General features: G+C 36.3%; 1 protein-coding gene across 1 annotated transcript in view; it reads left to right on the forward strand.

The window, feature by feature from the left end:
• Nucleotides 1-25,221, forward strand: part of ZC3H12C (zinc finger CCCH-type containing 12C) — a 58,827-nt gene extending 33,606 nt beyond the window's left edge. The window contains exons 2-6 of the mRNA XM_027849478.1: nucleotides 1,417-2,180; nucleotides 17,929-18,068; nucleotides 19,975-20,209; nucleotides 21,432-21,538; nucleotides 22,221-25,221. Coding sequence (XP_027705279.1) covers nucleotides 1,489-2,180; nucleotides 17,929-18,068; nucleotides 19,975-20,209; nucleotides 21,432-21,538; nucleotides 22,221-23,617 — 2,571 coding nt within the window. The 5' untranslated portion in view covers nucleotides 1,417-1,488 and the 3' untranslated portion in view covers nucleotides 23,618-25,221. The remainder of the gene's footprint in view (nucleotides 1-1,416; nucleotides 2,181-17,928; nucleotides 18,069-19,974; nucleotides 20,210-21,431; nucleotides 21,539-22,220) is intronic.
• Nucleotides 25,222-26,688: the final 1,467 nt, after the last annotated feature.

Consider the following 26,688-nt stretch of genomic DNA (forward strand, 5'->3'; position numbering starts at 1 on the left):
TACCACTTCTAGGTGTGTATCCCAATGAGATCACACAAATGGGAAGAGAACCCACGTACAAAAATATTTATAGCAGCTCTTTTTGTGGTTGCAAAGAATTGGACTTCGAGGGGATGCCCATCAATGGGGAAAGGCTAAACCAGTTGTGATATATGAATGTGCTATTGTGCTATACTTTTGTGCTATAAGAAATAATGAGCAGTCAGACTTCAGAAAAACCTGGAAAGACTTACATGGACTGATGCTGAGTGAAGTGAGCAGAACCAGGAGAACATTGTATACAGTGACAGCCACATTGTGTGATGACTGACTGTGATAGATTTAGCTCTTCTCAGCAATGCAAGGATCTAAGACATCTCCAAAAGTCTCAGGATAGAAAATGCTGTCCACATCCAGAGAAACAACTATGGAATTTGAATGCAGATTGAAGCACACTATTTGCTCTTTTTTTCCCTCCTGTTTTGTTTGTTTCTTCTTTCTTGTGGTTCCTCCTATTGGTTTTAATTCTTCTTTACAACATGACTAATGTGAAAATATGTTTAATAGGAATGTATATGTAGAGCCTATATCAGATTGCACGCTGTCTTGGGGAGGGGGGAAGAAAGGGAGGGGGAGAAAATTTAAAACTCAAAAGCTTATGGAAGTGAATGTTGAAAACAAAAAAATAAATTAAAGAAAAATAAAACCCTTCACAGACTTGCTACAGCTTACTGTATATTATCAACCTTACTGTATGTTACTCCTTCATTCACTGTACGGTTCAGCTAAATGGGCCTTCTTTCTATTCCTGACTGATAGCATTCCCACCTTAGTGGCTTTGTGTAAATTGTGTTACCTACCTGGAGTAAACTCCTTTGCCTCTGCTCCTCAGAACCTAAAGATTCCTTGAAGGCTTAGCTGAAATTCTACTTCCTTCATTAGACCTTTCCTAGTCCACCCAACTGCCAGTGCCACTTCTTCCTCAACTAAAGACTTTACTTTGGCTTTATTTGTATGTTGTTGTCTCATCTGATAGAATGTAATCTCCTTGAGAGCAGGGACTGCTTCATTTTTGTCTTCGGCTTCCCAGCATCTGGTATGTAGTAAGCTCTTAAGAAATGCTTCTTCAGTTGATTAAGGAATAAAAATAGTTAGTCTTTCTGTGTTGGGTATCTAGTAGTTGAAGTTTTTATGAGCTATATTAGAGAAAATGGGAGGTAGTTTTCACTAACTTAATCCCAAAGCACAGTTAATATGGTGCCTAAGATTTTTTTTGTTTTGAATATTCTGAATGTCACTCCTAGACAAAATTTTCATGTATGTGAATGACCAGCTACTTTTGAGTTATGTGGATTGACATTAAACTGATTTTTCTGTGAAATTTCAAATATGTGAAGGTAGTTGCCTAATATCTCAATTTGTTTTTTTTTCCCCTAGGAATACAGGGCAGGTTATCTCCAGGAACACAGGAAAAACAGCAAAGTGGAGTCAAGTACATGCAGCAGCTTCATGGGCTTGAAGGATCACTTGGGGCATGACCTAGGCCACCTTTATGTGGAGAGCACTGACACACACATAAGTGCTGTTGTACCTTGGTCAATGGTGGAGAAACCAACAATGGATAAAGTTAACTCTAGGAAGGAAGATGCAGAAAAGGTGGTATCCAAAGATATTGAAAGCTCCAGTTGTGATTCAGAAGAAAACACAAATTCTGATAATGATTCAGAACAACTGGGTAGCATTGCAGTAGAACCATGTTTGTTAACCAAGACTCATAGACAGCTACGTAGGTCTCCCTGTTTAGAGCCTCACATATTCAAATGCAACGAAATCTTGCAAGACTTAAAAACAGAGGAGACACAGACAACGCCTAAGGAAGTGAAGAAGCCCCCTGATGTGGTGAAAGAATACCAAGCCAAACTGGAGTTTGCACTTAAGTTGGGTTATTCTGAAGAACAGGTTCAGCTTGTGCTAAATAAACTTGGTACTGATGCTTTAATCAATGATATCTTAGGAGAACTGGTCAAACTTGGAAATAAAAGTGAAACTGATCCAACTGTTAGTACAATTAACAGTAGCATAATTAGAGAACCATCTTCCCTAGAATCTCAGAGATCTGACTCCCCACTTCAGGAGATCATGACAGATGATGGTGAGAATCTGAGACCAGTAGTTATTGATGGCAGCAATGTGGCAATGAGGTATGTAGGAAATCTTTCTTCACTAACTGTTGCTGAAGTGATTTCTTGTTTTGTGGTCCTTATGTAATCGTAATTGTTGAAAAATGATTTAAGTTCTCTCTCCATTCCTCGTGATACGGAATGAACTCATTTATTACTTAATTGAACTCTTTTTCCTTACCTTGCTCCCAACATCAAATACATTCTCAAATTTGTCACTTATTTTTACTTACTTTCCTAGACTGGTACACATACTTTAAGGATATCAGTTTTAATCACTGATACTCTAGAAATGAAGATTTTGTGAGACTATGCAACAGTATAGTAGAGTCAATTACCTATTTCATTATGAGAACTAATAATCATTGGGGAAACCCTGATTCTTGGAAAATAAATTAGATATTTTTCCTTATGTGAGAAGAAGTTGTAACTATTTTTTTTGTTTCCTAATCCATCTTAAGAACTATAGTCAAGGAATAGCATCTTTGAGAACTGGAAAAACTGAATAAATGCTAGGAAAATTAACTGGGTAAGTCACCAGTGAAAAGGCATTAATATTTTGATGGCTTAATTTTTGTGAATTATTCTTTGAATTGTTCATTTTAGATGAGTTTGCTTTGCCCGGTGAAGTTATCCAAATGTTCCTAGTTAATTGAGAAGTGTCATGCAGATGTGAGAATATTTTGTCATCTGGTGTAAATTTATTTTTTTTTTCATTTAGATGGTCATGAAAAGTTAAGAAATTTCTTGGCCTAAGATTACTGAAGGACAAGAGTTTAGTGGCCAGTGAGCTACCAAGTAGCAATTTGAGGAACCCTAAATTAGTCCATGTAAATGCATTTTCAAGGTTAGCTATCCTTGAGATGCCAGTGGCCGCCCCAATTCTACATTCACATAGCAGTTACTTAGATTATTGGAAATTCACATAAAACCATAGGCTTTGCCCATACCTTGTGATGCGAAACCATTTTATATACTATCCATGGCAATCTTTTGATGTAACAATGGATTTGGACAGTTTTGGTTTAAAAAAAATAGATGCACAGTAATAGGCATTGCATCCAATAGCATTTTCTCCATTAATTATGGAAGAGAAAAAGCTCTCTCCTCCACCAACTAATAGAGGAAGCTAGCCTAATTTTTAACGTCCAAAAAAGATAGAAAATATGGATTTATTGTTCCCTTCTACCACCAGAAAATATATTTTGTCAGAGCTTCAATACCTCAACATAACTCTGGGTATTATGGGAATGTGGTTATTCCTTTCACTGGTATAGATTATAATCCATCAATATATTCTCATTCTGTGAAGTTCTGTCTAGGATCTTCTCTCATCCACTGAGGCCTTAATTAATCAGCATGTTGCTTACTTTACATTTTTTTTAACAGAAAAGTCCATCTGTTTTCACATGTTCTTGCCACATGACTGGGCACGCCTCTATATCCACTCATGCATTTTTTTCAAAGATGTCCTTTATACTACCTCTTTCCTGTATTCCTCGTTGCAAACATGCTGAAGCTTACTTTCACTCACTATATGTCAATCACTGCATTGCCTTTTGGGTCGCTAGCCTTTGATTCGTCGGGAAAATAGTATTCCAGTATTCATAATCACGCATCATTGCTAGGAGAATATTTGCATTAAAAAAACAGTTTTTTTATGCTGGGGAGCAGCTTGAGATTATTAAAAACACTGCACAGTTTACCTAATGCAATCTAATCCCTCTCTTCTTCCCATTCAGTTCTGGCTCCAGCTTATTTGTTCATCTGTAATTCTTGTCCCATATGTATTAACTCAGTTGACTGGTCATGAAACTGCTTGTTGAACATGCACGTCTGAACAATTGTCATTTTTCATCCATTTACTTTTCCTTCTGTGGATTCTTCTGATTTATTTTTTTTTTTTACTAATCATATATCTTATAAAGCCCACTTATGGGCCAAGTCTTGATGTAATCAACACAATATAATCCACTAACACCCACTAACATGTGGAGGACCTCACCTTACATAAGAAATTGTCTTCCATTTTTATCTGGTAGTTGATATCACTGATGAAAATACCTTTAGCAAAAAATATCTCTCTCAAGGGATCATAGATGCTTCAAATTCATGAGAGATTCCTTTAAGACTGTATTCTACATGGGGCCGCTAGGTGGTGCAGTGGATAGAGCACCGTCCCTGAAGTCAGGAGGACCTGAGTTCAAATCTGGCCTCAGACCAAACACTTGGTACTTACTAGCTGTGTGACCCTGGGAAAGTCACTTAACGCCAATTGCCTAAAATAAAAAAAAAGACTATTCTACAGAATCCATCTTTGTTCTGATAGCAGTAAAAACAATAGCAGTCCCCTGCACCTTTCAGTCAATTGTGCACTTAGCTCTAAAGAATCATAGGTGAGTCTGCCTGTTCTCTTCCTATATATTCATTAAGGGTATACTCATACATGTGTAGATAATGCTCAGAAAAGCTGAGGAAGTAGATATATGTATCTGTACTTACTGAATTTCTTTCCATTGTCTTTTTGTGCAGAAAATTATCTGAGGTCTTCCCAATTCTTTTGGTATTTTACTTCTCCCTGAGATATTTTGTAAAACTATTCCCAAGTGATTCTGTTACCTTTAGCAGGTTTCCTTGGGATGTGTTTGATTTGGTACCAGCACTCTTTCTTTACTTCATCTTTGCACTGGGGCTAAGGTGTTATAGTCTAAATATGGTAGTTCACTTGTCCCTTTTGATAAAAAAAGATACCATTATGGAAACATGGATAAATTTGTTGTCCTATTTCCAAATCTTTTGTAAATGTTCTCATGATGACGTAGCTCAATTGGGTCTTACACCAAGATTTCTGTAGATTTGTTTCCGTTACCACTGATTGTTGTTGTTTTATGTGGCAGAACTGCTTATAATCTTTCACCAACTTTCTACGTGGAGTTTTGCAAATGAGTTTGTATTTTGAACCAATATTGTTGCCCTTGACTTTCACGTATCTCTGCTTGGCAGAAAGTTGGAATATTTGTAGTTGTCTCTTATTATGGTGACTGCTTTTCATGGGTTAAGTTCCTTTAGAAAATGATGATAATTGAAGTCATATCTTTTTCTTTTCCCTTTTCCCATTATAGGGTTAGCAGCTTATTTAAGTAAGTCATGTTAAAATGTTGCAAATATTTGCCTAGTATTCTCATAATTTTTTATTTAATGTTGATTTTGGCCTTTAGTTAATTGATGGTCTGATTTTAGTAAATCTCACACATCAATAATTAGTCATTTCTTTTCTTTTGGGATAGTCCATTTATGTCTTGTGATGCTTTATGGTGTTTGCCATGCCCACCACCCTCAAGTTCTCTTCTTTGAAGAAAATACTCATGGTATGTAGGCATATGGCATCTGAGTAGTCTAAAAGTTTTATGACCTCTTGGAGGTTTTTTTTGTGTTTTTTTCCAATTACATGTAAAAGCTATTTTTTATGTTCAGTTTTTTAAAATTTTGATTCCCAAATTCTCTTGCTCTCTTCCTTTCCCCCTCATTGAGAAAGCAGGCAATTTAATATAGTTTGTATATGGGCAGTCATGAAAAACATAATTCCGTATTAGTCATTTGTGAAAGAAAACACGGACCCCTCCAAACCTTCCCAAATAAGAAGAAATAAGGGAAAAAGGGCATCAATCTGCATTCAGACTCATTCAGTTCTTTCTATGGAGGTAAATATCATTTTTCATCATAAATCCTTTGAAAGTATCTTAGATCATGGCATTTCTGAGAATAGCTAAAGTCATTCATAGTTGATCATTGTACACTATTGCTGTTACTCTCTACAGTGTTCTCCCACTTCACTTTGCATCAGCTCATGTAAGTCTTTCCAGGTTTTTCTGAAAGCATCCTGCTTGTCATTTCTTATAGCACATTAGTATTCTGTCAAAATCATGTATCAGAACTTGTTAAGCTATTCCACAATTGATGGGCATCCCCTCAATCTCCAATCCTTTGCCACCACAGAAAGAGCTGCTATAATATATGTATGTATGTATATATATATGTATATATGTCCTTTTCCTTTTTTATTTTTTATCTCTTTGGGATATAGACCTAGTAGTGGTATTGCTGGGTCAAAGGGTATGCACTATTTTATAATTCTTTGGACATAGTTCCAAATTGTTCTCCAGAATGGTTGGATTAGTTCATAACTCCACCAAAAGTGCATTAGTGTCCCAATTTTCACATCCCCTCCAACATTTGACATTTTCCTTTTCGGTCAAATCCGATAGGTATGAGGTAGTACTCTGAGTTATCTTAATTTGCATTTTTCTCATTAATAGTAATTTAGAGCATTTTTTCATATGAGTATAGATAGCTTTGATTTCTTCATCTGAAAACTACCTGTTTATAGCCTTTGATTATTTATCAATTGGAGAATGGCTTGTATTCTTACACATTTGAATAAGTTCTCTATATATTTGAAAAATGAGGCCTTTATCAGAGATATAATGGAATACTATTGTGCTATAAGAAATGATGAGCAAGCAGACTTCAGAAAAACCTGGGAAGACTTGTATGGACTGATGCTGACTTTGATAGACTTAGCTCTTTTCAGCAATAGTAGGATCTAAGAGAACTTCAAAGGACTCATGATGGAAAATGTGTCAACATCCAGAAAAAGAACTATGGAGTCTGAATGCAGATTGAAGCATATTATTTGCTCTCTTTTTTTTTCTTTGTTTTTTTCTTTCTTGTGGTTCCTCCCACTGGTTCTAATTCTTCTTTACAACATGACTAATGTGAAAATAGGTTTTCTTTCCTGTTTACCTTTTTATGCTTCTCTTGAGTCTTATAGTCGAAAGTCAAACTTTCTATTCCCTTCTCCTTTCTCCCAGTACATCCCTGTTTCTCATCCCTTAATTTTATTTGTGTGGATATCATCCCATCTTAGTCACACCCACACCCCCGTCTATGCATACCTTCTAATTGCCCCTAATAATGATAAAGATCAGAGTTACAAGTATTGTCTTCCCATGTAGGAATTCTTATTGAATCCTTTATGATATCTCTTTCATGTTTACCTTTTTATGTTTCTCTTAAGTCTTATTGTCAAAAGTCAGATTTTCTATTCATCTCTGATTTTTTCATCAGCAATTCTTAAAAGTCTTCTATTTCATTAAATATCCATTTTTTTCCATGAAGGATTAGAATCACTTTTGCTGGGTAGGTGATTCTTGTTTGTAATCCTAACTCCTTTACTGTCTAGAATATCATATTCCAAGTCCTCCAAGCTTTTAATGTAGAAGCTGCTAAATCTTGTGTTATCTTGACTGTGGCTCCACAATATTTGAATTTTTTCTTTCTGGCTGCTTGAAATATTTCTCCTTGACCTAGGGGCTCTGAAATTCAGCTGTAATATTCCTGGGAGTTTTCGTTTTGGGATATCTTTCAGGAGGAGGCTGGTGGATTCTTTCGATTTCTATTTTGCCCTCTGGTTCTAGGATATCAGGACGGTTTCCCTTGATAATTTCTTGAAATATGATGTCTAGGTTCTTTTTTGATCATCATTTACCTTCAATAACTAGAGAAGAATAGCATTTTCCTGTGAGAGCCAATACTTTTTTTTTAAAAGTTTTATTGATGCTTTTGTTTTATTTTGTTTTGGTTAGGCAATTGGGGTTAAGTGACTTGTCGTGTATTGTTTTCCTGATTCTGCTTACTTAATTTTGTATCAATTCCTATAAGTCTTTCCATTCTCAATTACCTCGGAATATATGTTATTTTTTATTTTTTGTTATCCTTTCCCATGTCCCCTCAGTGACATCCCAGTATATCAAAGTACTCATTGACTATATTTGGAAAGATGTTATCACATATCATAGTTTCCTCTACCTCTTCATTCTCTGTAGTAAACCTTGATGCTTTTAGTTGCAGTTGTCTTGAGTAGTGTTCTTTTTGCTTGTATACGTTGTGCACAATTAGATGAGTTGGTCAGATATTTCATAAATGACGTTTCCTAATACTTTGGGATATTTGATAAAACCACCTTCCAACTCCCCCTTTTTTTCTACTCCAAGGATAACATGTGCACTGTTTTCCATGTAACTATAATTTTCTTCTACCTTTTGTATATATTAAAAATATCAGTATTGATGTGATGCAGTTCTTCTAGTAGTATGATTATAAGTTTGACAGAAATTTTCTATTCCATTTTATTCATCAATATTTCCTTCAATCATATTTGAAAAATTTAGGTTCATATTCCTAACCTAAAAAAGAGCTATAACCATTAGGGATTCATAGCAAAAATTTTCATCCTGCCACCTATGAGACCTGCATAAAATGGCATATTCACTTTAATGCTTGTAACACATCGGTTTTTTGAAGGTTCAAAAATCTTAGTTTTAAATTAATATGACTAAAAAGTGAATAAGGTTGTATGCATGCCCCATTTTAAAGTCAATCACTTTATAAAGCTAAATTATAACACTTATTTTGATTTTGAAAAAAAGTCTCTATGTCTTTTTAAAATAAACCTATACATATGTGTATATATGTGCATATATAAATCTATAAATATCTATACACATAAATATATACATGCATGTACATACATATGCAGATATATGTGTATATAAAAAGTTTCCTTATATATCCAAAAGCTTGATGTTTTCTTGGTCTAAACAGGTCTTTGATTATGTAAGTTAAAAGTTCAAAGATAAAGTAGATGCATCTTTGAAATGCAACAAAATAGGCTTCAACATTTTTAAAGCCTTAAATTTCCTTTATTCAGTAACTTTATTAAAGAGCCCATTTTTTGACTCGAAGAATTGTCCATCAGTATAACTAATGGTATGGGCATTAGTACCAATCTTCACCTTCAGAAAGTATCATTGTACCATCCCTCAATATAAATTTATAGTCTTCTGTTAATATAAATGACAGTCTAAAAAAGAAATAAAATTAAAATGTCACGAGCTTCATAAGCAAGAGGAATGTAATAGAAATGAACTACCTGACAATAATAATAGTAATAATAGCTAACGTTTATATAGTGCTTTAAGGTGCTTTACAATTATCTCATTTTTTCACAATTGGCAGGAAAATAAAATGCTTATATATCAACCTTGAACTGATGAAAACTTGAATATAGGAGAAGTGCACAGGAGCACTACAAAGTAAATTCAGCAGTTACTGTTGTTCCTATTTTCACAATTCTCAGTTCTAGATCTGGATGGCAGAATGAGTTTGGGTTTTTTTTCCTTCATAACACAATTAAGGAAAAAAATACAAGACTTGAAACAATGCCTTGAGAGAGTAATGATTGCCTTTTTTTTTTTAAGTCAGTTTTCCTAGTTGCAGAGTGAATAGTTGGCTATATTCCTAGGGGTTCCTAATGATGGTCTATAATTTTTTTATTGCTTAAAACCATTTTAAAATCTTTTCTTCCAAGTCTTACTAGACAGTTAAGTTTTCCTTATTTCTCACTGTGGTCCTCCTGTCCTAAAAGATCCTATGGAGAAATAATTTTCTCGCTATTTAGAATCTCCCACTTTTCTTAAGCTTACTTTCATTTTTGTACTGAAATTATATTAGTGCTAGTGAGTGACCTTTTAGTTATTATTATACATTTCTTTTAAAAATTCACTTTTAAGGGTGAAATGTAAAGTATTGGATTTAAATTAAGTTTTATTTATCTTTCTTTGTATTTTTAGAAAATAATTGTCATTCCTAAATCTGAACTTTTTAGAATGTTATGTGGACATAGACCTGAAGAGATTTTGTCGATTTTAAATTCCTCATTTTAATAATTCAAAAGACCACCAAGTGTTGTCAAGCTCATTTACTTCTGTGGGTTAAATTATCATCTCTGTGGAACATTATTCCTATGTTATTGATTATTGGACATTTACAGTCAGATGTTCCATAAGTATCTACAATTCATTACCTTTCCTCCTTCAAACTCAATGCCAAGTTCTCCTCCAAACTTCCCCTTTCTCTTGGGGACTACCATTCTTCTAGTTACCCATGTTGAAACAAAGAGTCATTCTGGACTCTTTCTAACTCCATCACCTCCCATAGCTATTCAAGTTGTCTAAACTTTTCCATTGTATTTGCATGAGGTATCTTGTGTCTGTCTCTTCTCTAAACTTATGTATCTACTTCTTTAGTTCAGACGCTCATTTCCATTCCCTTGGACAATTGCAGCAACCCCCAGAATCATACTTACTTGCTCAAGAATGGTCGGTAATTCCCTATTCCCTCTAAGATAAAATAGTAACTCCTCAGCTTAGCATTTAAAGCCCTAAGTGATCTCTTTGTCTTACATTTCCAGATTTATTTCATATCCATTCCCTTTACATCATCTCCATTTCAGCCAAACTGGCTTTATTACAGTTCCATCTCCACCACTGTGTTTTTTACATAGGCTGTTGGCAGTGCCTGAAATGCACTCACTAATCTCTGCTTTTTTTGTGGAAGCCTCTTCTTTATCCCTCAATGCTGTTTTCTGTCTCAAATTATCATGTGTAGACTTCTCTCTTTACATGTTGTATTCCTATAATAGAATGTAAACTCTTTGAGGTCAGGAATTATTTATTTTTCATTTTTCCTTTGCTCCAAAATTCCTAGCACAGCTCCTTTAGGCATGTAGTAAGCAGTCAGTAAATGCTTACTGGATTGTGTTGGTTTCGAAAATCATTCTTTATGATATTTGTAGTTGGATTTCAGCTGAACTCTCTTAGAATACCATAAGCAGTATACTAATTTGTAGGAGGTATTCCAGTACCTGTGGCACAATCAAATTGTTAAAAAAAAAAAATCAAAGAGAGGAATAATAGAAACCTTGATACCATTCTCATTAACATATTCCTTCATTTTCTGTAATAGTCTGAATAAGTATGCCCTTATTGAATTTTTTGCCTGAGTTTCTCAAATTGCTTTTCAATCAGTAATCCTTAACTGCCACGGGGAAGCAAATAGGTGATAGTTTTGAAATAGTACTACCCATTATAGGACAATGACAATGTATAACTGAAAGGAAGGCTCACCTGTAATATTGCATGGCGTTTTTTTCTTGGAAGTAGTCATAATGAAAATATGGCCATTTCACCATGAGATATAAATGGTCCTATTATTCTTTTTTGAAAATGGTACCAAAATATAAGTCCTATCTTGTACTCTTTATAAGACCCTCAGTCTAATAGTAAATTAATAAACTAAACAGTTTTTATTATAAAATTACCTTTATTCTCCATGTCCTGATGCATTTTAGGACATATAGACAGCATCTTAGTATATAGCATTATTACTCATATAATTATCAGAGCTGTTTTCAAAATTGGCTCTCAGAAGTTACTAATAAAACAGAAATCTAGATTTCATGTACATCTAACATTTTTAACTACAGAATAAGATAGGATGGTAACTGCAGCTCTAGTGGTTTGAGTTAAGATAATTTTGTCTACTTCACTTGAGTCAGAGTGAATTTTTAGTATGATTTGAGGTTGTTAAAAGACAGTAGAACTATATATTCACTAGGCTTGATAGGAATATGTTTACGTTTCCTGACACTGTCATTTTGAGGCCAAAGCTAAGCTATCCCCAAATTCATAATCATACATAGATCAAAACTGTCCATAGCAATAATAACTTATTATAAACCTTAAAGAGCTATGTGAATATAAGCTATTATTATTCTTAAGTGTTTGCTTTGTAAAGTTCATTGTCTCCTTTGACATTAATACTTAAAGGTAAATACTACAGGTTTTATTATCCCTATTTCACAGATGAAAAGACCAAATCTCAGGGTGATTTAGTAACTTCTTCATGATAAAATACCTAAAGAGGATCAGAGGTGGGATTTGAATTCATATGTTTGCTGACTTGAAGTATAATACCTTTTTCTTTATGCTAGGTCAGTCTCTCTTCTTTCTTTCTCTTCTTCTATCTCCCATTCTCTTCCCCCGCCTCCCCACCAGTGAGTCAGGTAAGGAAAAAATAATATTCATAATCATCAGCCCTTCATCTTAAAGATGATGAAAATGTGACCCAGAAAGATAGGTTAACCATCTGTATGATAGTGACCCTGGTCATAGGTAGTAAGTAGCAGGGCTAAGATTCAAACCACAGTTCCCCTATCTCCAAATAGAATTTGATCTAGGGTTCAATCTTTACATATCATTTGTGGTACCAGTTAGCCTAGATTTTGGTCAAGACCTATCGGTCATTAGTCACTGTTTACATATGTTATTTCAGATCCCTTCTGACTTAAGCTAGTCCTGACAATAACTACCACCTGTCCCCTCCCATTTCAGTCCATGTAAAGGAGGACCTTGACACTTCATTTCAGTTATTTGCGGTTTACAATGCCAAATAACTGCATGCTCACCAAATCATGACTTTTGTTACTGTGCTCTGTTGACAAAGCAGAGGAGAGGGAGAGAGTAATAGTCTTGTATACAGCAGCAAAATTTATTCATTCGTTTACTCCCAGGACCACAAACATGGAGAGTGGGGGTTCCAGACAAGGTTTGAAGCAGGCATAGTATCCAGGAAAACCTCATTTTTAATTCCTCAACATGCTCAACCCTGGGTATTTTGAAAGCCTTTGTGGAATGGACACTTTGATAGGGAGAGGGCAGCGTCAAAGATCTGGGTATCTTAAAAGACCAGCAAAGGTGCCTCACGAAGACAGGGGAACCTATGACAAACAGTTTTTGTCTGCTTTGCAAAAAGGCTTGTGGTGCTGTAGACTAACAGTCATCAGGAGAGTTCGGACTGCAGCTGACTAACCATGTGACCTTCACCATTCTGAAGCCATTTATTCATTTTTAAAAGGAAAATTATAAAACGTTTTCTTCCAGAATGTTCTTGTTACAATGTATGTGAAAGTGCATTGCGAATTGTAAAGCCATTGTACAAATATGTTAGTAGCATTATTATTAGTAGTAGTAGTATTTTACAGAGCTTCTTCATGCCTAAAACTATCAGGATTAGTTAGTAGGATTGCAAATCCTGGGTTCATCCTAGTCTCCTCAGCCCGAAATTGCCCATTTTAGTTCATCTTGTTATCTACCCATATAATCCACACCTTCCAATCCAACAAACATTTTGTGACATACCAATTCATGTAGGGGTGAAGAGATCAATGTTCCTTCCCAAACTCCTACTTTCCTTCTTACTTTGTTTTGTATTGAACTTCTATAGATGTATAATTTCATCAATCTGATGACTCCAGTGGTATAGTTTGAAACGTGTCTTTACCTTCTCATCATGTGCAATTCTTGTCCATGTCTTCCTGTCCATTTTCCCCATTAGTCTACCTTGAGATCTGAGGACCTTTTGGATCTCTTGACATTGTGTGAATTACCAGTGGAGAACTCAGGTAGTGTCTATTAGTTTCTCTCACACTCACTACCTAACTGATCCACTTTACTTTTTGTTCACAAATTCCTAGTATTTGAAAATTTTTACCGTTCTGGAGGCTCTTTAAGGGATGAAACATTGAATGGAAGCTACTTACTATGCAGTTTTATATTTTCTAAATGTAATAAAACATGAAAACTTTCTTGCTTAATAATATTTGCAGGAAGAAAATACTAGTGACAGTTAATTTGTAGGAAAGACCACAAAGAGGAAGAGGGTAATGGTGATGTATACAGCAACAAAACCCATTCATTAGTTTACTCCCTGGTCAATAAACATGGAGAGTGGGGGCTCCAGACAAGTCATTGCTTACATAAATTATTTTAGATCCCTTCTGTGTCATGAATCAGAAAAACCTACATTCAGGGCTTCCTCTGACATTCTAGCTTTGTGACTATGGCAAGTCACCTAATGCCCCAGGCAACTCTGTCTATAAGTTACAGCATTCACATTACTAAATTGCTAAAGATTGGTAGAGGGTAGGGAACAAGCATTTATATAGCACCTACTATGTGCCAGGCACTATGCTAAGCCCTTTTTTTTTTCACAGATATCTCATTTATCACTCACCATTTTACAGTTGAGGAAACTGAGGCCACAGAGGTTAAGTGACTGGCCCAGGTCACACAGTTAGTTAAGCATCTGAGGCTGGATTTGAACTCAGATCTTCTTGACTCTGGCCCCAGTGCTCTATCTACTGTGCCTCCTGTCTGTATTCCCCACAGGAATGAAACCACATAACCAGACTCTTCCCTTCTTCCCCTCTCCCCAACAAAAATTCCATTTAAATAATTAACTATCCCCTTCCCAAACCCCCATACAACAAACTAAGTCTCAATGCTGTACTCATGATCTGGATGTTAGGATTTTGGAGCAAGTTAATTTTTATCTCCAGAAGATCATATTATATATTAGTAGTCTTGGAATGAGAGGCATACTACTAACGGCAAGGAAAAAGTGCCTCCACTTGTAAATATATACTCATGTTCAAGTATATGCATCAGACCCTATTAAAATCTCTGGAAATTAAAGTAAATAAATCTACATTATTATTCAAGGAGTTTCTGTATATGAATACAAATGATGAGTATTAAGTTAGTGTCTACTTGACTCCCTCCTTTTTATGGAATGGATAGAAAGGCATTGAATTGCTTCTTTTCTGCCAAGTACAGCTTTATTTTTACATAGTACTTTAAAAGTTTAGGCTTTAATGTTTATAAAGTGCTTTCTTTACAACAGCCTATGAAAGAGTACTGCAGATTTTGTTGCACCCATTTTGCAAATGAGGAAACAGACTCCCAGAAGGTATTACTGCTTAGTGGCACACAGCTACTGAGTATCAGTACAGGTACTAGGCAGTAGGTGTTCTTCCTTAACAATATTCAGAGAGTCAGTCAGTGTGTTCAGTAGGAAGATACCTGGCTCACCCATAAGTGGTCTCTTCTAGTTAAATGCTTGAACATTCTTACTTCGACATTTTGGCAAAAGAGCAGTAACAAATTAGCAGATGTAGTATAAAGAGCCCTAAACTCCAAGGAGTTAATAGGCCTTTGATTAAGCTCCATTTTGCCACTAAATGGCCTTGTGACCTCAGACAGATTATTTCACCTCTGTTCTTTAGTGTTCTTCTCTGTAAAATGGACATATATTGTGGAATTGTAATGGACCTTAGAAGTCATTTGATCTAAATGCCTCCCCATTTTATAAAAGAACTGAGGTGCAGGAATATAAAGCAATTTATCCAAGGCCACAAGCAGTCAGTGACAAAGCCAGGATTCTGCCCCAGGTCCTCCTTCTAGATAGATCCCCTTCTATGTCAGTATCTCCCAGCTCCTTTCCAGCTACAGCCTTTCCAGCCTGGTTCTACTTCGTTTTCCGGAGGATTCTGTAAATGCTAACTTCTACCCTTGGACATTGGATGGATAGTTGTTATCTACTTCTGGAAGGCACCATGAACAGTTCATTCACTGCCCTCAGCTCATGCTCCTGTATCCTAGAATGACTGTAAAACTTTAGGAATAACGACTAATCTTGCCCTGGATCTTTAAAATGGTTCTGGAGACCTTTCAACTCTGGGTTTATACCTGTAGTCACTAAATACTCAGTGACCCAGTTTAGCTTGTTAGCTAACCTTTTATAGATTTAGTTGGCTTTTCACTAGAAAGTTCTGGTGTTCCCCTGTAAAGTACATTGCAGTTAGAACATTCCTGAAAAGATCTCCATAATGGTACTTTAAACTCTTAAGATAGTGACTGAATCATTACACACCAATCAAGTGTCTTTGATTTGAAAAGCATTACGTCCTTTTATCTTTCAAACTTTTGATCAAAGGAAAAGGTTTTCCTTACTCTCTGGGCTGTGGTCATTCATGAACATAGCTTATAGGGTTAAAGAAATGCTTATTAATGAATATGTATATCACATCTGCTAGTTGTATCTAGACTGTAAGGACTAAGAACAATGATTAGAAGTTGCAAAGAAGCAATTTAGACTTGATGCAAAGAGAAACTTCCTAGTAATTAGTACTATTTCCAAAAGGAATATGGGCAGCTTTGAGCAGTGGTTTTCTATGACTAACGATTAATTGGGTATGGTATAGAGGGGATTCTTGTTCAAGTATAGGTCGGACTATTTTGAGGGCCCTTCCAGCTCTGAAATTGTAATTTGTGCTGATCATTCTTTGATCAAAGCATTTTCTTTTTCGCTACCTGGAGTGTCAGTACAATTCAGGATATTCTTTTGTTGTTGGTGATCATCTAAAATTACATTACTGAACAGAAACCAAGTGTGTTCATTAAGGGACAGCTGAAAGTGTGTTTTTCTTAAGTAATTTAACTCCACAAGGGAAGGAAGCTGTCTTGTAGTGATTCTGTGAGGTGCATTTTCAAGCTTGTTAACATTAATCATAGACTCATAGGATGACTCCAGGGTACCTTAAGATGAAAATTCCTGAAAATGAAAGATTCCACAGCTTTTCTTGGTATTCCATTCCATTATTTTGCATATTTACCAAAGGGAATATCTGACTTAAAGTAAATCTAAATTCTTTATATTGTAATTTAACCCCATTTTCTATGGTTGTGTCTTAAATGATGATGGAGAAAAGCTTGTCTTCTCTCTCTAGAGAATACCCTTCCTGACGTTGAAAACTATAATTAAATTATCACTTTCCCTTCTTGTAAAAAGTCCCCCCTTTTTTGACCTTTCCCACCTTCTCCTGTTTGCTAACTTTTAAGTACATATGAGTGTCAAACAAAGAAGCATGAAGAAGGAAGGATTTTGCTTTAGCAGGGGAGGGGAGGTGGGGAATGGAGGACATGGCGAATATGGCACCAGAATAGAGCCTTCAAATAAGGAAAGGATTTCAATAGGTAGAGATAGTTTATTATGTTTCCAGCCTTGTTTTAGCTGGACACAGCATTTATTATGCACTTCAAGAACTGTGTGCTAAGCATTGGGAATACAATACAAACTAAAAGAAAACCAGTTCCTGTCCTCAAGGAGCTAACCTTCTAACGGAGGAGGATAATATGGAAAAGGGAGCAGGGCTGTGGAGGAGGTTGAGGGGTGGGATATACCCTCACAGGGGCAGAGTTTGGAGGTTCTGGAGCAGAGCTGGGAGAGAAGTGAACATGACTGGCCAAGGCACTTCTTTAAATGACAGTTCGGGCAAAAACTCAGCAATCTAAAGAGGGAGACAGAGGGGCAGAGACATCTCCAGAGTGAGGAGGCTGCTGGGGCAGAGTTAAACAAGGAGTTGGACAGAAGAGTAGAGAGAGTCGGGGTGGAGCCAGGCAAGAAGTTCCTTTTCTTCCAGAGCCCTACATTCCAGCTAAGTCTGGTTATTTGCCATTCTGATATACTTTCTTCCCTCTGTGCATTTACACTCCTTCGTGTACTTTAATGCCAATTCCCACCCCCGTTGCCACCAACTGAAATTCAGTTCAGCAAGCATTAATTAAGCACTGTTGTGTGCCATGTACTGTGTTAGGTGCTAGAGTTACAAAGGGAAAAAAGAAAAAGAAAAACAGTTCCCTATCCTCGAAGAGCTGACATTCTACTGAAAATCTTGTTCTTCCTTGAAGACCAGTCAAACGTTACCCTTCCAAGTAGACTTTCCTGTTTCTTTCATCTAGAAATATTCCATCCCTATGGTGGATTCGTGTTGTAGTTTACTTGTACCTTTAAGGTACTTCATATTTGTGCATTTATTATTCTCTGCTGTTAGATTGTGTGATCCTTGAAGGCAGAGGCTAGTTATCTCTGTATAGCCTGTTCATAGCCTAGCAAAGTGACTTAAATTTAGTAGGAACTTTAAATTTTGTTGAATTTTATGTTTCAAGTGTTCCAAAATAATATCTTTCAGCCATGGGAACAAAGAAGTATTTTCCTGCCGTGGAATAAAATTGGCTGTTGATTGGTTTTTGGAAAGAGGCCACAAAGATATTACAGTGTTTGTTCCTGCCTGGAGAAAAGAGCAGTCAAGACCTGATGCTCTCATCACAGGTAAGCTTTGGGGTAAGATGGATTGGTCTGACCCTGTGATTTCTTCTGAGTAGTGAACTCATGGTTTGGAAACTCCCTCCACTGCTGCAGATTCACTGTGATCATCTTAGCATTGCTTGGGCCACTGAGGTAACTTGCCATTGGTCAGGCAAACACAATCACATACCTGCCAAGTGCAGACTGATTTTTTTCATCAACTAAAACTTAGCACTCAGATCAGTAACTTACTCAGTACATGACAAGGAAAAGTACATCTACCTTACCAGAATTTAAGTGAAAGTAACAGCTCTACAGGCAACATGGCGTAATGTGTGAAAGATCAGTCTTGGAATCAGGAAGACCTTGATTCACAACCTCTTTCCTCTGTTAATTAGAGAAGTAAATATTACTTCATTGTAGAACCTTTGACTAATTCTATAAGATTCTCCTTCAACTTTTAACACATGGGAGGTAGGTAACAGCACCTGAGAACTTGCCTGAGAGTTAAGAAACCTGGTTTTCTTGCGACTGACTGGCTTGTTGGGTCCATCCCAGAGCCACGGCTTTACCTTGTATAAGCTGAACATGCACGGATAACACCCCATGCACCACTATGGATCACAGTCAGTTCAGTAAATGAATTTATTAAGTATCAAGCACTATGATAAGTGCTGAGATACAAAAAAAGGAAAAATACAGTTCCTGCCCTCAAGTAGCTCACATTCCAATGGGGGAGACAGGACACAAATTACTATGAAACAGTAATATAAATAATAAGATTTAGATCATGTAAAAAGAAGGTGATCTCAGAAGGAAGGCACTAGTAGCAATGTAGAGCAAGAAAGGCCTTCTGCAGAAAGAGGGATTGACCTGGGAGGCTAGGAGGTAGAAAAGAAGAGAGAGAATATTCCAGGCATGGGGTCAGCCAGTATAGTGTGATCATAGAGTGAGTGGAGGGAATAAAATGTAATACTGCAAAGGTAGGAAGGGACCACCTTGTGAAGGGCTCTTAAATACCAAAAAGAAGATTCTTCTATTTGATCTGGGGCAGTCCAGAGTTTAATAATCTCAGAACAATTGGCTATAGGTAGCACAGAAGTAACGATGAAGAAAAAGAAAATCCCTGAAGTGTCATTATTATAAGCACTTCTTGGTCTGGTCTTTTCCTTTTTTCTCCCCTACCCACTCAGTTTCACTTATTATAGTTGGCTCTTGTCCTACATTCACTCAGTCACAAACAAGGATGAAGATTATGATGTAAAATTGTGTTGCCAGGTACACTCTTTAAGGATAAACAGACCTATCTACATGTGTACCTGCAACTCTACTTCTGCCTCTGTCCTTGAGTTTGATTACCACACTGCTAAGATAGATATGAGGAAGCCCATCTTCCATTGCCTTTTGAGATGTTTCTTTCCTGTCACTTCTCTTCCTTCATTGATTCCTCATTAGTTTGAAAATGGGCAGATTCATGCAAGAAAAATAATCCCGCCTCCATATTCTCATAGAAGAAGAAGACAGCAGTGGTACATCCAAAACAGTGGTAGTGTTTTTCTCTCTCATCTTATAGTTTTGTCAGATCACCCTTTCAAAAATTGTCACCTATTTGTTCCTAGGAAAGTAGTAATAAAAATGCAAAGTTATGTTTTTATTTATTTCATTTTACATATAGTTTAAATTATATAACTGCAGAAAAGAATGTTTTTTTAAAGTAAGCTTGAATAAATCTTTGTTAATCAGAAAGGACTATTTAAAAAGATCCTACTGCTGATGTGTACGCTGGCAAATACCATTTACATACATATACGTGTGTTTATACACAGATACATATATGTGTACATATATGTAATATATTGTGTGTTTGTGTGTGTGTGTATGTGTGTATGCCCCCCTTGTTATTGAAATTTTGTTTGCCTTTTGCTTCCAGATCAAGAAATTTTGCGTAAGTTGGAGAAGGAGAAAATTTTGGTGTTTACTCCATCCCGACGTGTTCAGGGAAGAAGAGTAGTATGTTATGATGACAGATTCATTGTAAAATTGGCTTTTGAGTCTGATGGTATCATTGTGTCCAATGACAACTACAGGGATCTGGCTAATGAAAAGCCAGAATGGAAGAAGTTTATAGATGAGCGATTGCTGATGTATTCCTTTGTTAATGACAAGTAAGTAATTGGATTTTGAACTTTATGAGCAAAAACAAAAAGCCGCACTGGAACATTGCTAACTTGTTAGAGATCTGAATTGTTTTTGAAGTTTTAAAATTAAGCTAATGAAAACAAAAAACACAGTTAAGTTCAGAGGCTAATTTGTCCCTCCTTAGAAACATTTCAGTTAACATTGTACTTCCTAAGTTTTATACTCATTAAATTAGATAAACACTCCTGTGAGATGTTCTTAACAGATTTTCCCATTTTAGAGTTGAAGAAATTGAGATATTGTTAAATGATTTACCTTTTTCTTAGGTCAAACAGTGACAAAGCTAGAATTAGAACTGAGTCCTAATTTTAATTCGATTATGCAGGTTAAAGATTCACACTATTTCCTTTCTGCCCCCCTTTTTTGAGGGTTTGCCCAAGGGAGACATTAAAACATTTTTCCCTATCTTATCTTGTCCTTGAATTGGGATGGCAGGGGGTACAAGAGCAAGAGAAGGGGGTACAAGAAGCAATCTAATTTTGGGCCCAATTTTTAACTGTTTCTTGATCAATTTAGAGAAAATATTTTAGTATATCCAGACTTTTTTGATTTTATCCTCAGTCCTCCCAATATTTCCAGCAATTTACTCAGACAAATTTCCTTCCACTCTCTAATGCTAGTACCTTAACTGTGATCTAGTAATTCTAAGGTCTTCTTGTGGGGTCAGCAAGTCATTGAGTTTCTTTGTCTGGACAAGGGAGTTTATACTTGCCAGTTATGTATTTTGCAATGTTAATGTTTATAAAGATCTTTTAAAAAATATGCACATGTAATAGTCTTCTGAAGCCAGATGGGAGTATAAGTTCACTCATAGGAACATTTTTATGAAATTAAGCATTGTGCCAAAACACATTATTCTGAGCCAAGATATTCTTCAGTTGTGTGTTTACAAAACATCAGGAGAACTAAGAGGAAGGAGGCAATCAGTAATTGGAAGATCTTATATCTCAAATAATATTTGGAGCAAAACAAACTTATGTACATCTTGATGACTTAAGTTTGTTTTGCAAATGAAAACTGGGCTTCAATTGCTAAATATTTGCTTTGCAAAATTTTAAGCAAAATCCCTTAGATTAAATCTTTAATTAAATACCATAGAATAACTGAGTCATTATACAAAATAGCTGCATTGGAATTAGTATATCCACTTCTTTGTTAATTTGAAATTCTTCATCCTATATATTTTAGGTTCATGCCTCCTGATGATCCTCTTGGCCGACATGGCCCTAGCTTGGACAACTTTCTAAGGAAAAAGCCTATTGTTCCAGAACATAAGAAGCAGCCATGTCCCTATGGTAACTTGCATTATGTTGACTTGCATTTAGTTGACTATGTAACTGTTAATCATTATTTTTTTATTAAATATAACTTAGAATGGTACATAGTCTTCTTAGTTGTGATGAGATTTTAAAATATTTTGGTATCTTGGTTCAGTTTCTCATTGAGTTGATCTCTGGCAAAGAAAAAGGCTTATACTTGCCAACTACCTATTTATTAACATGGTTAGAGTCAGTTATGAAGAAATTTGCCAGAATTAAAATGTGGTTCCAAAAGTCAAAGATGTGTTCCACATGAGATTAGTTTTCACTCAGTAGCTTTCTTTGTCCCCTCTTAAAAACTTGCATTTATGTCTTATTCCAAAGTACAACTCAAGTAAACATGATTATCAAATTACAAAGTGGTAGTTTCTGCCTGATGTAAAACTTTACTGGAAGAGAAACAATGTGTTGTGAGTTAGGATTGTAGTATCATAGCCAAAGCATTGTAGAAGTGTTTAAATCTTCTACTCAACTTTGCAGGCTTCATGACAGACAAGAATAATGTGTGAATTCAAAGGTGATTTCTCTCCAGAGGAAAGAGGATGCTTCCTAATATGTGTCAAATTTCCTTTATTTTTCTCATATTAAAATTAAATGTTCATTTGGATTTTAAAGCCCATTTTATGCTTCCTAGTTCACTTTGTTTTGCTTTTCCTAGGAAAGAAATGTACCTATGGACACAAGTGCAAATACTACCATCCTGAGAGGGGAAGTCAGCCACAGAGATCAGTAGCTGATGAACTTCGTGCCATGTCTAGAAATACAGCAGCCAAAACTGCAAATGAAGGAGGATTAGTGAAAAGCAATAGTGTTCCTTGTAGCACTAAAACTGATAGCACTTCTGATGTCAAACGTGCTGCTCCAAAGAGGCAATCAGATCCAAGCATAAGAACTCAAGTCTATCAAGACTTAGAGGAAAAGCTTCCCACCAAAAACAAATTGGAAACCAGGTCTGTTCCTTCTTTAGTTAGTATACCATCTTCCTCTGCTGCAAAACCCCAAAGTACTACACCTTTAAGCAATGGCCTTCCATCTGGAGTTCATTTCTCACCTCAGGATCAAAGACCCCAGGGTCAGTATCCTCCGATGATGATGGCAACCAAAAATCATGGAACGCCAATGCCTTATGAACAGTATCCAAAATGTGATTCACCTGTTGACATTGGATATTATTCCATGTTGAATGCATACTCAAATCTTAGTGTCTCTGGCCCCAGGAGTCCTGAAAGGCGGTTCTCCTTAGACACGGATTACAGAATCAGTTCTGTAGCCTCTGACTGCAGTAGTGAAGGGAGCATGAGTTGTGGGAGCAGTGATTCCTATGTGGGGTACAATGACAGGTCATATGTTAGTTCTCCTGACCCACAACTGGAGGAGAGCTTAAAGTGTCAACACATGCACCCACACAGCCGCCTTAATTCCCAGCCCTTTCTACAAAGTTTCCATGATCCCTTAACTAGAGTGCAAAGTTACAGTCATGAAGAACCAAAGCATCATCATAAGCCTCCAGTTCCATACATGGCTGTGCATTTGCAGCATCCAGCTGTGGGGGCTCGATCCAGTTGCCCTGGCGATTATCCCTCTCCTCAGAATTCAGCACACTCTAAGACACTACACCTCGGGAGATCTTTAGTGTCCACGAGGATAGACAGCATTTCAGATTCTCGGCTCTATGACAGTTCTCCTTCTAGACAAAGAAAGCCTTATTCCCGCCAAGAAGGGCTGGGGGCCTGGGAGAGGCAGAATTATGGCATTGATGCATATGGCTACCGTCAGACGTACTCGTTGCCTGATAACACCACCCAGCCATGCTATGAGCCATTTACTTTCCAAAGCTTACCTGAGCAGCAGGACCAGACATGGCGGGTACCTTTCTGTGGCCTGCCGCAAGATGCTCCCAGATACCAGGACAACCGAGAAAAGGTGTACATCAACCTGTGCAACATTTTCCCATCCGACCTTGTGAGAGTTGTCATGAAAAGAAACCCACACATGACCGATGCTCAGCAACTTGCTGCAGCTATTTTAGTGGAGAAATCCCAGCTGGGTTATTGAGCAATGACGCATCTTCGTGGTGTTTAGTCGTTGTTTGTTCAGCTCAGATGCTGAGGGAGGTTTGCTACAGTAGCATTTGTGATCTCCTTCTCAGCAAGGAGGTTCTCTAGTAATCCCTTTATGTGAAATCCTGTATCATGGTATCTGTATGTATAGCCCCATGCATTGGAAGTATCACGGGATTCTTTTACCTTCAAACTTGACTTTTTTTTAATGTTTCCTTTTTTTAAAACTATATTCACAACTGGAAATTTTTCCAGGTTGGTTTGATAGATGTATCTGTGATCTTTGATAATAATTTTTGGTGCATCAGGGGTTTATATGCAGCACTTTTTAATCTTTGTTTTGTGTTTTATTAACTGGGTCTTTGCCTATCATTTGCAAGAAATTACAATACTTTCAGAAAGGTGAGCGCATTTGACTAGATTAGCATACTTTTGTCAAGCCAAGCTTAATTTGAGTCTTTTACAGCTTTTTAAAATTATTTTTATTTGGGGGAAGTGGGCTTTTTTGTGCTAGAATCATTATTTATAGAAAACAAAGATATAATACAGCACTGACTTTATCTTTTTAAACGAAATGTAAGTTACCAGTTTTTATTGAAATGGGTAACGGTATATTAGAGTGATTTACAATATATGGCACTTTTTATTATTTTGGTTTTGTTTTTATTTTGTTTTCTGTTAGTTAAATAGTTGATTTAATGTGATTGACTTAAAGGACGGCAGATGCAATCAATGGAAAACAAATTCGTTTCCATTCCTTATGGATAAGGCAAAAGCCTAAAAAAGTCTCGATTTAGATCTGTGTCATTATCCAGCTCTTTTGTGCTTCTAAACAATAGAAATGGAATTGAAATCCTAGATTTCCATTAAGCTCTTGTTTTATGTGTGTCTGCCTCTTTGTATTGGCGCACAGGAATACTGGATAAAACACCCTTTCACAATATTTACCTATTTTTAAATGAATCTAGTTATTCTCAATGCAACTTTTATATTTAATATACTGTTCAGTTTTCTTGCTATTTATCAAGGCTGGCCTGAGATGGTTTTATGCGTTGAGGATATGCAACATTTATTGATACTGCACTATAGGGATGGTGGTGGAGGAAATGTAAATGGTAACTTAAGTTTTTTTGTAAGATACTGTATATTTTCTTGAAGGTAGTTTTTTGGCCTGTTATGTTATTAGGGCCTGATTCTTGCCACAATAGAGTAGTTTTAGAAACAGACTAAAGTCTGTTCTAGTATTAGTAAGGGATATTTCTGGTTTCAAAGTCATGGGTTTTGCTAGCTCCATTTTCATGGGTTAGAAAATAGATTTTGCATTTGGCAGTAGACAATTGATTGACATAGCTTGGGCTATTGCCTAGAGTTGTAGAATTCTGCATAGTGTAATGGGATTATTCAGGTCAGTCGGCTTTGAGACAGTGCCATAGTTTGTGATTTACTGTTGATTATTCTACTTGCTGCAGTATGGAGTGAAACCCTGAAAAACCAGAAAGTACCTTTTACTGTTGATACAAATTGTATCTTTTTAACTATAAGAACCATTTTTATTTGTAGATGTAGTTAAAACACAAATGCGTAACTATGATTAGACTTTTGGGCAACATTTTATCCCTTATTTAATTTTTTTTTAAAGAAAAGTAGAATTGAGATCTAGAATAGGATAGATAAATAAAAGTAACAATTTGTTTAGGTAATTTAAAATGTCTGTCTCAATTTTATATGATATATAAGTATCTATTAAAATCACTCTATTGGCATTTTTCTTTCTCCTAAAACTTACCTAGTGTGAACGTAATGAAAAATAAAGGTAAAATGCTGCCTGAAAATAACGCCCAAGCACCTTTGACTAGGATGACATTTTCCCTACTTGTGTGACACTGTGTGTTGCATGAAGTAGGATTTGGGTATACTGTAAATGCTTCTCCAAGGCATTGTGCTTATTGACATAGCCAATAATCTGAACCGTGTTCAGCAAACCTAATTCAGGAACGTGTTCTTCTATACAGCTTTTACTGTTGTTTTTGAGGGTGGGATCTGCGTTCATCTGTACTCAGTAATAACATAGGTGATGCTACATGAACTCTCCTGAGTGGTGTCTGAGAGACACCTTCTGCACTTGTGGAAATATTTATCCTTGAATTTGTCAGTCACTATCTGTAGAACATGTTTTAATGTAGAGGCTAATTCAGTGCCAATAACAGGGTTATGTATGTAGATGGCTTTTATCTTAGTTGTATGGTTTTTTTTTAATGACACCACACTTTTTAAATACTACACCATAGTGTAGGTATGGCTAGCTTAGTGTAGCAGTGATTTTATTTGTATTTTCTGTTTCCATCATTCTTCATTTTATTTATATGTCTGTCTGCCAAACTATCCCAGATTGCTTTGAATATTGTCTAAAGTGAAAGATATATAGACATATATCAATCACATTTTCATTGTGGTTTTCTGATGTTTTAACAAATTGCATATTAAAGGCTACTTTAGTTTGACCGCATGGTTGAAACTATAAGAAAACAGTAGGATAGCCTACAACAATGTCCTGAAATGGACAAATCTGGACTTCCCGTGCTGAATTCTTCAATAACAACTAATTGTGAATAAGGGTTATTTGGCAATATTTAGTTATTGTCAGTTCTTAATTATCTAAAATGGGGGGGGGGAGGTAGTTCATGAATAAATAAGATTTGCACCTAACTCAAAGATTCTCCCCACCAGATTTTCAAGTGACTTAATTAATTAGAAGCAAACTGAAGTAAGATATTTCACATTCTCTCACTTTCCCCGTCATAACCCTCAATGGAGTATCCCAGAAGTCCTTGTACGTTTTCAAGCTGTAATAACCTTTCATGCTAGGATTTCTGGAACACCCTGTAGTGAGATGCTAACATGAGTAGTGAAGTGACCCAAAGGTTCACCATGAGGGGAAAGGAGAAGTTACACTGGTCAGTCATGCCCTGAATAATTGAGAATTGACTGTGTCGTGCAATGATGTGCTAGTTCATAGTCTTTTTTTTAGTGTGGAGGAGGTGCCCAGACCATGTTGATTGGCCCGAG

This window comes from Vombatus ursinus, unplaced genomic scaffold (genome assembly GCF_900497805.2).
Source record: "Vombatus ursinus unplaced genomic scaffold, bare-nosed wombat genome assembly UNPS02007612.1, whole genome shotgun sequence".
Classification (NCBI taxonomy): Eukaryota; Metazoa; Chordata; class Mammalia; order Diprotodontia; family Vombatidae; genus Vombatus; species Vombatus ursinus.